The sequence below is a fragment of the Callionymus lyra genome, chromosome 13 (genome assembly GCF_982586985.1).
Source record: "Callionymus lyra chromosome 13, fCalLyr1.hap1.1, whole genome shotgun sequence".
NCBI lineage: Eukaryota > Metazoa > Chordata > Actinopteri > Syngnathiformes > Callionymidae > Callionymus > Callionymus lyra.
The window spans coordinates 7,722,752-7,735,010 of NC_141830.1; the positions used below are offsets into that span (position 1 = coordinate 7,722,752).

The following is a 12,259-nucleotide window of genomic DNA, read 5'->3' on the forward strand; positions in this document are numbered from 1 at the left end:
AAAATGTAATTCAATATTCATATTTATCTTGAGGTGTTGAAATATCTCTATAAGTGTCTATATTGAATAATAATTTAAAAATAAAAATAGAACATAGAAAAACATAATTTAATTATTGCAAAATGTCTTATTTTAATTTGATTTTTAATTGAATTCAGGCTTTCAATATACAAATTATTGCAATTAAATTATTCAACAAAAACACATTTAACATCATAATATTGATTTTATATTATTAAATTATTCAAAATAATTAAACACTTTTTTTTAAATTAAGTATGAAACATTCATTTTTAATTCAACCATTCAATATTCTGATGGCACTGATATACTTCCAAGAACCAACTCCATTTTATTTTATATTGTAACTTCTATATATTGAACTTGTATATGATACACAGACTTCTTTTGAGAGATAGTAACATCTGGAAAATACAATGTTTTTGGTAACAATGGCGTTGAGTTGCTGCTGCACAAGAAGCTGATTTTGCAAGAGTTATTGTGCGGGTCAGCGTTTCAGTTTCTCCCCAGAATTCTTCCTAATGCTTTCTCTGGCAAACAGACCTCTGGACTTCTAGTAAACTCTCGCAGTGGGTCGCCACTTAACCCTGATATTGAAAACCCCTGCGGCTCGTTGAGGTCGATGTTTCCGCACTCCTGTCTTTCCAATTCACTTCATCTTTTGGATTTATTTATTTTTACCCAGAAGGGGGAAAATGTGAGGTAGATATCAGCTTAGATTTTAGTTTGGTTATAACTGGATTAACATGGTTCTGCAACATCTAGTGACATTTTAGTCATTTTAAAATCAGCTTTAATTTTTATAAAATACGCTTCTTTTTGGTGATGTCATAGGTTCTGATCAACAGAAGTTATAGAGATGATCAAGTCCAGTCCTTGTCTCATCTGTTCGTGTAAAGCTATATTTCTTCCCTTAATAAATATATATAATTATTTTTTACTATTGTTTTCTCTCTCCCTTACTTCTAAACTTTTATACTTTTTTATTTATTATTATTTTTTATTTATCTTTATCTATAAGGGCCCTTGAGTCACTCACAGGTGGCCGCCATGAGCTTTTCGGTCCCAGATGATTTTTTCTTTTTTGGCTTTATTTGTCCACAAAGGCCAAAAACCGTCCTGCGCTAACAACTCCCTTATTATTACTGTATCCTCTTATCCTCAGTCATAGTATTTCATTGGGTCTTGACCTGTGGGCGAAGTAACGACTGCTGCCATCTAGCGGCCAGGAAGTTTAATTGCAACACAAAAATGAACTGAAAAATGAAGTTACTCTGTGAATATTTGCATGTCAGAAAATATATTTTATTCACACAATCTATTGAAATACAAACCTAAAATAGGGTTTTGAGAAAAAAAATCTATTTTTTTCATAATTCTATTGTTGATATTTCCTGAAGGGCTCATTTTCTTCTTCTCATTTCAAGGAAGGTTTCAAACTAAATAACATCCCTGTAGCTCAGATATAAAGCGAGTTCTATGCTTTTAAAAGTCCTTTTTTTTAGTCCTTATTCTACTGCTTAGCAGCAAACGCTTTTTGTTAATGTACCTTTTATTATTTTTTATTTTGTTTTATTATCATTATAATAATAGTTTTAATGTGCTTACTATTATCATCAGGCATAATTGTCATTATTTGTGTGTATTATTATTTGTATTTATGTATTGTTTTGTTTTTTTTCATTATTTATTTAATTCTATTTTTAATATATCTTAATATGTTTAATATGTGTTTTGTGAACACAACACAGGAACTTTTGTGAGTAAAATACATTATTCTTCATTTTCAGAGACGTTGATATTTGGCCTTTTTTACATGGTTTAAATTGGTCGATTTCTACCTCTTTTTTTTGAAAAAAACAACATTTTACACATTTGAACAACATTTATTTATTTTCACATTTTTTTAAAAGCTTTCGTGGTATAATTAGGCCGATTTCTAGAATAATGAAATCATGTAAATGAAATAGAATGAGATTATTAAAATACAATACATTGAAATGCAATAAATTACCATAAAGTGGAATATAAATAAATGATTAAGATGCCACTTAATTGTGCTGTTTATCTTATAATTTCTCTATTACTTACTAACTTAAAGTCAAATGGATATTGAACATATTGAGTCCGTCTAAGATGTGTTCAACACAAAGACACATGTATTACTGTCAGTACCACACGGGTGACCTGCTGCTGTACTACAAAAATGTGGGTATTTTTCCGGTGGAGGAAAACATCTTGAGCTGGATCCCACACACACTGAAGTGATCTCTTGATCCCGGGACAGCAGAGGACCTTATTTCCAGGGGACCTACAGGGGAACCGGAAGCAGGGGATGGAAACAGGAGAGATGAATGGAAAATTCTGGCCCTGAGGGTCCCGAATCCAAAACTTGGTACCGAGGCTCCTGGGCTCCACCAGGACCCATCGGTGTTTAATAAACTCTCGCTCAGAAGAGAAAGAACGGCAGCTTTACTTCAAACTGAGGGCAAACTTTGAAGCTGTTTTCTCTTTGAATCAAAGCAGTTTTTGAGACGCAAACGTGACCTTGAGTTACTTTTATGTTCTTTTGTAGGGAAGTGGTTGTTTTAGTTTGTTTAAGGGACACTCGCTTGTTTATATGAGTTTTAAAACTCATCTGTGAGCAACATATGTACATTTGTACAAAAGGAAGAAGGCGATCGACCAATGACACGGTTGATCTATAGTCAGAACTTATTATTATTAACCTATGGTTCCAGTTATAATCTCTAAAAGATGCAGATACAAGTGTTCAAGACTTAAAAGATCAAAAGTGCTACGTTTGATACCATCGTCTATTTGTTTGTTTCAGGGGTCTGTTCATCACTATCCACGACAGGGGCCACATCGCGTCCATCCTGCAGAACTGGCCGGAGAAGGACATCCTGGTAATTCATATGAACTCACTTTTGCTTTGTTTATTTCTCTAGTTTTCATTTTCATTACAAAAAGTACAATTTTAAACTCTTTGTGAAAAGGTTGGTTTAACGTTCCTCAAAATATAAGGTATGATTATAAAAATGTAAACCTTCAAGTGACCTTTGATTGATGGGGGTCAAACTTCATCAAATATTTTAGCAGTCAAAACAAAGTATATTTTACCTAAAGAGAAAGTGTGAGTCTGATTGTGATGTTGCATTTTCATTCTTTCAAATTATTATTTGTTCACGAAACAAATTCCTTCACTTTAACGTCAGTTTTACTCTTAGTATTGACATCCATTATCGCTGCTGCTTATCCTATATTAAACACTGATATCTTTATAATATTTGCCACTGATCTACTTGTTTGATAAAAATCTGTCTGGATCTACAAACTGAGAGTGCGAGAATTATGAGCCGCTCTAGTAGAAGAACTCACATTTCCCCTTTTCGTGGTCTCAATGTTTCGCAGTTGTTTTTTTTTACACACAGTACTACATATTTAGATATATAGATATTTAGATATATAGGCTGAAGGACATCACACCTGACACTGTGGTGTGCAGTACAGGAGCACCCCAGGGGACAGTACTGGCCCCTCTCCTCTTCACCATCTACACTTCAGACTTCTGCTACAACGCCGAGCTGAGTCTGGTCCAGAAGTTGCTGACGACACTGCCATTGTTGGAAAACTCTTCACTGGCTGCCAGTTTCTTTCAGGATCAACTTTAAAATTCTTACTTTCAGATCTATTCATGGTCAGACTCCTCCTTACATCAGTGATCTGATCCAGCCTTACACCCCAGCTCGGGCTCTGAGGTCTGTGGATCAGAATCTACTGATGGTTCCTGAACACGGTTTAGGACCAGAGGAGAGAAATCCTTCCAGACTGTTGCTCCTAAGCTTTGGAACAATCTCCCTCTGTGTTTGATGATCTACTGACTCCTTCAAGAAGCATCTTAAGACATTCTTATTCATGCAGGCTTTTCCCTGATTTTCTGGAACTCCTGTGTTTGTCTTATGTGTCTCGGTCTCCGACATTCCTGCCGCGTCAGATCTACCTGCAGCCACCTGCTCGCTGCTGTCAACGGCCGGACTATTACCTCAGCGCTGACATGGTGGTCTCATCGTCCGCTCGTCTCGCCTTCACTCCTGTTGGTTTCACCAGACGCACACTATATTCCTGCCGAATTCAACGACATAACTGCTGACGGGGGGGGAAAGTATCGCTGATTGTTCCTGGAGGTGTTTGCGTCACGCAGGCCGGAGCGAAACCTGTTTTCCGTTAAAAACCTCCTCGATGACAATTGATCTGTTTCATTCAGTGGAATTCAGCCGGAGGAGGCGTTTATGGCGGGAGCAGTGAGTGGAAAGCGAGGAGGCAGAAGTCGGAAGGCTTGGCTTTCAACGCAGGAAACAAAAGTGTTCCTGGTTAGCAGGTGTCGTTTGAGTTAATGAGAGACAGATCTGCGCCGACACTCACAACCTTTAAAAAAAACGTCTTTGCCCTGAGGTTTCTCAGGATGTTGGTCCGTCCAGAATATTGGTCCGCAGCTAAAGATACAGTCAGTTCCTGGCGATGACTGAGGATGAGAGGATACAGATTGCAGGTTGCTAAGAAAAAGTGCCGCGTCTGAAAAGTTGTTCTGCAGCAAAGGTTCCACTGCTACAAAGATAAAACTACACGCGGGGATGCAAAAATGTATCGAAGCGACCCAAGAGCTTACAGCTCTAACTCGTGTGACTCGTTTCTTTACATTTTGACGTCTGCCTCTCTAAGTGACAGCAACATGTCTCAGCCAATCAGAACGCAAGAAGCTCCCAGCCTTCTGTTTCAATCAAACGACTTCCTTTTCAACTAAACTCAATCTCACACACGTATATACTCACTCTTACACACATATATACTCACTTTTACATACATACAGTATATACTCACTCTCACACATGTATATACTCACTCTCACACACATATATACTCACTTTTACATACATACAGTATATACTCACTCTCACACATGTATATACTCACTCTTACACACATATATACTCACTTTTACATACATACAGTATATACTCACTCTCACACATGTATATACTCACTCTTACACACATATATACTCACTTTTACATACATACAGTATATACTCACTCTCACACATGTATATACTCACTCTTACACACATATATACTCACTTTTACATACATACAGTATATACTCACTCTCACACATGTATATACTCACTCTCACACACATACAGTATATATGTGGGCCAACTGAAAAGTATGAACATGGAAAGTTTCAGCATGTACGGCAATCAATACTTAGTTGCAGCTCCTTTTGCCTGAATTGCTGCAGTAATATGGCGTGGCATGGAGTCGACCAGTCTGTTGCACTCCTCAGGTGTTATGAGAGCCCAGGTTGCTTTAATAGTGGCCTTCAGCTCTTCAGCATTGTTGGGTCTGGCATCTCGCATCTTCCGCTTCACAATACCCCATAGGTTTTCTATGGGGTTAAGGTCAGGTGAGTTTGCAGGCCAATCAAGAACAGGGATACCATGGTCCTTAAACCAGGTACTGGTAGATTTGGCACTGTGTGCAGGTGCCAAGTCATGTTGGAAAATGAAATCTTCACCTCCATAAAGTTGGTCCGCGGCAGGCAGCATAAAGTGTTCTAAAACTTCCTGCTAGACTGCTGCATTGACCCTGGACCTCAGGAAACACAGTGGACCAACACCAGCAGATGACATGGCACCCCAAACCATTACTGACTGTGGAAATTTTACACTGGACTTCAAGCAACGTGGATTCTGTGCCTCTCCTGTCTTCCTCCAGACTCTGGGACCTTGGAGATACAAAATTGACTTTCATCTGAAAACATAACTTTGGACCACTCAGCAGCAGTCCAGTCCTTTTTGTCTTGAGCCCAGGCGAGACGCTTTTGACCTTGTCTCTTATTCAAGAGTGGCTTTACACGAGGAATGTGACAGCTGAAGCCCATATCTTGCATATGTCGGTGCGTGGTGCTTCTTGAAGCACTGACTCCAGCTACAGTCCACTCTTTGTGGATCTCCCCCACATTTTTGAATCGGTTTTGTTTTATCCCTCTTGCTTGTACACTCTTTTCTACCACATCTTTTTCTTCCCTTCGCCTCTCTATTAATGTGCTTGGACACAGAGCTCTGGGAACATCCAACCTCTTTGGCAATGACCTTTTGTGTCTTGCCCTCCTTCTTTAAAGTATCAATGGTCTTCTTTTGGACAGTTGTCAAGTCAGCAGTCTTCCCCATGATTGTGTGTCATACAGAATCAAAACGAGAGACCATTTAAAGGCTTTTCCAGGTGTTTTGAGTTAGTTAGCAAATTAGAGTGTGGCACCAGGTGTCTGCAATATCTGACCTTTTCACCATATTCTAATTTTCTGAGATGTTGAATTTAGGGTTTTCATTGGTTTTCAGCTATAATCATCTTCTTTTTGGCAAAAAACACTTGAAATGTATCAGTCTGTTTGGAATGAATGTATACATTCTACAGGTTTGACTTTCTAAATGTTATAAATCAACTTTTTCATGATATTCTAATAATATGACCAGCACCTGTATATACTCACTGTTACATACATACTATATATACTCACTCTCACACACATATATACTCACTCTCACTTACATACTGTATATACTCACTCTTACACACATATATACTCACTCTCACACACATGTATACTCACTCTCACACACATATGTACTCACTTTTACATACATGCTGTATATACTCACTTTTACACACATATATACGCACTTTCGCATACATATATACTCACTTTTACATACATACTTTATATACTCACTCTTACACACATATATACCCACTTTCGCATACATATATACTCACTTTTAGACAAATATATACTCACTTTTACACACGTACTGTATATACTCACTCTTACACACATATATACTCACTTTTACACACATACTGTATATACTCACTGTTACACACATATATACTCACTTTTACACACAAACTGTATATACTCACTCTTACACACATATATACTCACTTTTACACACATACTGTATATACTCACTCTTACACACATATATACTCACTCTCACTTACATACTGTATATACTCACTCTTACACACATATATACTCACTTTTACACACAAACTGTATATACTCACTCTTACACACATATATACTCACTTTTACACACATACTGTATATACTCACTGTTACACACATATATACTCACTTTTACACACAAACTGTATATACTCACTCTTACACACATATATACTCACTTTTACACACATACTGTATATACTCACTCTCACACACATATATACTCACTTTTACACACATATTGTTTATACTCATTCTTACACACATATATACTCACTTTTACACACATAATGTATATACTCACTCTTACACACATATATACTCACTTTTACACACAAACTGTATATACTCACTCTTACACACATATATACTCACTTTTACACACATACTGTATATACTCACTCTCACACACATATATACTCACTTTTACACACATATTGTTTATACTCATTCTTACACACATATATACTCACTTTTACACACATAATGTATATACTCACTCTCACACACATATATACTCACTTTTACACACAAACTGTATATACTCACTCTTACACACATATATACTCACTTTTACACACAAACTGTATATACTCACTCTTACACACATATATACTCACTTTTACACACATACTGTATATACTCACTCTTACACACATATATACTCACTTTTACACACAAACTGTTTATACTCATTCTTACACACATATATACTCACTATATATATTTCAATAATTATGGATTAAATAAGACGATAATACTGACCAACTTGTGATGATTGTGTTGTTTACCAGGCGGTGTGTGTGACTGACGGCGAGAGGATCCTGGGTCTGGGAGACCTGGGCTGTAATGGGATGGGGATCCCAGTGGGCAAGCTGGCCCTCTACACCGCCTGTGGAGGGATGCCACCCCAGCAGTGCCTGCCCGTCACCCTCGACGTCGGCACAGACAATGAGGTGAGTTAGTTTTGTGGGATTACTGGAACTCCAACAATGTCAAAACTACACCTCAGTGATATCCAGAGTAGTTTTTTTAAGGAGGGCCACATACGAGCAGGGGCCGAATTAGTCTCTGTTAGCATCTACATCTACAGTTCAACAAAAAAAAAATCATGGACTGACAGGAAAAACCTTTTCAGTTTTTAAGAAACAAAAAACTAAGCTTGTGTGTTGTTTATAAAGATTTATTTTTACAATTCAAAAAGTTGTGTATTTTACATTCTCTCGATTGAATAATATATCTTAAAGCAAATACCTTGGGCCTCATAAAATATTGTAAAGGGCCTTAAATGGCCACTGGGCCCTGCTTTATTGCATGATACAGTTGTCCAGCAACATATCAATGTCTGCAGTGGTTTTTTTTACACACAGTACTGCATATTTAGATATATAGGCTGAAGGACATCACGTCTGACACTGTGGTGTGCAGTACAGGAGCACCTCAGGGGACAGTTCTTGCCCCTCTCCTCTTCACCATCTACACTTCAGACTTCTGCTACAACACCGAGCTGAGTCTGGTCCAGAAGTACGCTGACGACACTGCCATTGTTGGATGCATCAGGGACAACAGCGAAGACGAGTACAGGAGTCTTATACAAGACTTTGTGGACTGGAGTGAGAGGAACCACTTGCAGCTAAAACACCTCAAAGACCTTCGCTAATGTTTTCACTCGTGATGCATTCCCTGAGGTGTGGGAATGCCCGGGAATAATCTATAAAGACGCGTATAATCTCACCGTTCGCAACCAGGAAACACCCTTGAGTGAGCTCAGCAGCTCCATTAATGTCTGCCAGCTGGGAAAGCACCTCCGCTCTCTGCCAGTCTGTCGAGGACCACCTTCAGTCGCTCCTGTGTGCAGCGCCGGCTCTGAAACGCGATCCCAGCGGTGGGACGGGCAGCACGTGTGTGTGTGTGTGTGTGTGTCTGGAAGTCTAAACAGCCCAAGAATAGCCTGTTTGCACTGCTGTGTATAAACTCTGTGTAATGACTCCATGTCATGCTGGGCATGGGCGTGTCGGCATGAGAAGCTTCTGTGCGGCTGAAGCTGGCGACGGATCGGACTCGGTTTCAACCGCCGTTCTCATGATTCAGCTGCTTCTTCAGTGAAGAACAGTTGAAGACGTGCCGTCGACCCAGACACACGGTAGCACGTGGACAAACATCACATGAATTGATGGTAACATGGAAGTTAAAACAAGACGTTATTTAAATCTGGTTCTTGGACTAATAAAATATATTCCGGGCTTTTTCTTTGGACGGGTGATAGAACATTCAGGTCATCTATAAAAACCTTTGTGTTTGGCGCCCGCTCCATTTTACGAGCTCCTAAAACATGGAAATGATGTCACAATGTATTTAAAAGGATAAAAACTGAACAAAAAACATGTACAATTGGAATTTTACATATTAGTTATACATTTGTTATATATTTATTTATTGATTTGACAAATGCCGGCACGTTTAAAACCTTCGCAGGATCTAAAGTCTTAAGGTTGATTTCATCAGATCTTTTTTGCTCTTTTCTGGTAAAAAAGATAAGGTTCTGGGTTTAATCTTTTCACCAGTGGTACAAGATAGAAAGATAATTTTTTAAGCGATTATTATTTTTGTTATTAACTAAAACTAAATCTATTCTTGCTTAGCTAGTAGATAGCACTCGGTATTTGTACATTTTATAGATAAGTTAATAAAACAAGTCGAGGACTTGTGAATATTAAATATTTTGAATTGAATTAATGCATTATTTTTGTTCTCCGCCGCACAAATAAAAAGCAGCAATAATTCAACTTACCAACAGTAACACAGCAAACATTTGCGGATCAAAGCCGCCACAGCAGAAACCTCTGATTTCCTGTATCAAAGCAGAAACATCCCAGAAACAGAGTCTATAAAAATCATGATTTGGCAGTGGACAGTTGCACTTGATGCCAATGAAACTGGATTTAGAGAAATGGCGTCATCTCTGCCACATCAGCGCCGTCTTCGTGTCATCTGAGTTTGAAAAGTATCGAAGTCAACCCACGCTAATGTAAAAATGGACTGTTGTACCTGTTGACCTGAGAGGTGGGCGGGCAGTGCAAGCAAGTTTTTTTCTTTTTTAATTTGCCTACATTTTAGATTTTTGTTTTATTTTGACACAATGCAACAAGGTTGGTTTTTTTTTCAAGTATCAACAAAGTTGTTTATTTTTTTCTGTACTTGGACATCAAATTGAGCTGAAAAAAGGAAAGAAAAAAACTTTTCACCAGAAATGCTTTGTGCAGTCACAGCAACTTTAAAAAACATCACTTTGATTGACAAGTAAAAAGTTTCTATATCATATAAAACTATATGGAAGTATATCAGTGCCATGAGAATTTTTAAATGTTCAAAAAATGTCAAATTTCTTTATTAAACTTAAATTTATATATTAAACTGAATATAATTATTTCTTTATTGAAAGTGAATTTGTTTTTTTGATAAATTAACGCAATAATGTGCATTTTTCATTTATTTTTGTCTTTATATTTGAATTATTGCAATTGGGGTTGAGATCCTAATTCCAATATTTCAAAATTACATTTTCTGAATTAAATATTTTTGAATTCATTGCCTTTTAATTTCGATATTAAAAATAGTGAAACTAGACTCATACTAAACAGGAAGCAAACTTTCCAACAACATTTTTAATTGAGTTCAAAAGGTTACAAATGATGTAAAAAATTGTGATTTTAAACATTTATTCCTAATCACTGGAATTAGAATATCAAAATATATTTGTAAAAATGCATTCATTGCTAAAATAACCTTTTTTTTATGACCAAAATAAAAATTATTGTATTTTAATGAAGTCTAAACATACGTCAGGTTTTTCTTCCCGTCCAGCTCAGACATGAAGCGAACCGACACCCTCGTATCACTCCGCGGCCGTGACTGCACAGGAATGACGGGGCGCGAGTTACGAGGCGGTGGAAGCTGCAGATAATTATTAAAATGACGGCTATTATGGGATTATATTTGTCCTTGAGTGGATTAACTGGGAAGCTGCGAGCGAGGCAAGCATTTTTCTGTAATCCCTTCATCTTTCACTGTGATCAATTAATAAATCGTCTAATAATGGCTTTGAATATACAAAAACATATTGTGTTTTTTTTATGTTTAATTTAAATTAAATTGTCCTTGTTATGGCCAAAGTCTGAGCTTTATTTTTGCTTAAATTTTTTAGCTGATGGCAGGTTATTCGTCTTTGGATCCAGGAGCCAAAGTCATTGTTTTTCCTGCACAGGAATGTGATAAGGTGATTTAACGTGAGGATATATCAGGGTAATGACAGCACATAACTCCCTCACATACGGTCCTGTAGGGAGAGTTTTATTTACACAGGAGTTCTACTTTTACTGCCTCATCCTGTTATTGTACTGAACTTTATCTTTCCCTGGTCCTGATGTGACCTCAACACACACACACACACACACATGCACGCACGCACACACACAAACCTACACTCACATCTAGTTACACACAGACACACACACGTCTTGATGGCATCTTGCAGTGTCACTCTACTCTAAATGAGTTTATACAATGCTTTCTGTTTTTCCGTCCATCCCTCCATCATTATCTGTTTAATTTATTTTAATATATTGGGTGACTATAGCCAGTCAAACTGATCCTAAGAAACCTTGGTGTGGACAAAACTGCCAACTGACCAAAAACCATTTCCTTCAACTGAGAAAAATCTCTACACTTAGGAAAATTATGTCACAACATGATTTAGAGCTTATAACCCATGCGTTTGTATCTTCTCGTTTAGACTATTTTAACATTTTATTTTAGTGTCTAAAAAAGAAGGATCTGTCTCGCCTGCAGTTCATACAAAACTCTGCAGCTAAAATTCTGAGCCGCTCTAGTAGGAGAACTCACATTTCTCCGATCCTTAAAACTCTTCACTGGCTTCCAGTTTCTTTCAGGATCAATTTTAAAAATCTGGTTCTTACTTTCAGATCTATTCATGGTCAGGCTCCTCCTTCCATCAGTGATCTGATCCAGACTTACATCCCAGCTCGGGCTCTGAATTCTGTGGATCAGAATCTACTGATGGTTCCTGAACACGCATCAGGACCAGAGGAGAGAAATACTTCCAGGCTGTTGCTCCTAAGCTTTGGAACGATCTTCTTATCCCTCTGTG

At 37.6% G+C, this 12,259-nt stretch overlaps 1 protein-coding gene across 1 annotated transcript in view; it reads left to right on the forward strand.

The window, feature by feature from the left end:
* The window catches only part of me1 (malic enzyme 1, NADP(+)-dependent, cytosolic), a 79,248-nt gene that overhangs the window by 45,546 nt on the left and 21,443 nt on the right, over positions 1 to 12,259 (forward strand). The window contains exons 4-5 of the mRNA XM_087805357.1: positions 2,855 to 2,930; positions 7,887 to 8,048. Coding sequence (XP_087661483.1) covers positions 2,855 to 2,930; positions 7,887 to 8,048 — 238 coding nt within the window. The remainder of the gene's footprint in view (positions 1 to 2,854; positions 2,931 to 7,886; positions 8,049 to 12,259) is intronic.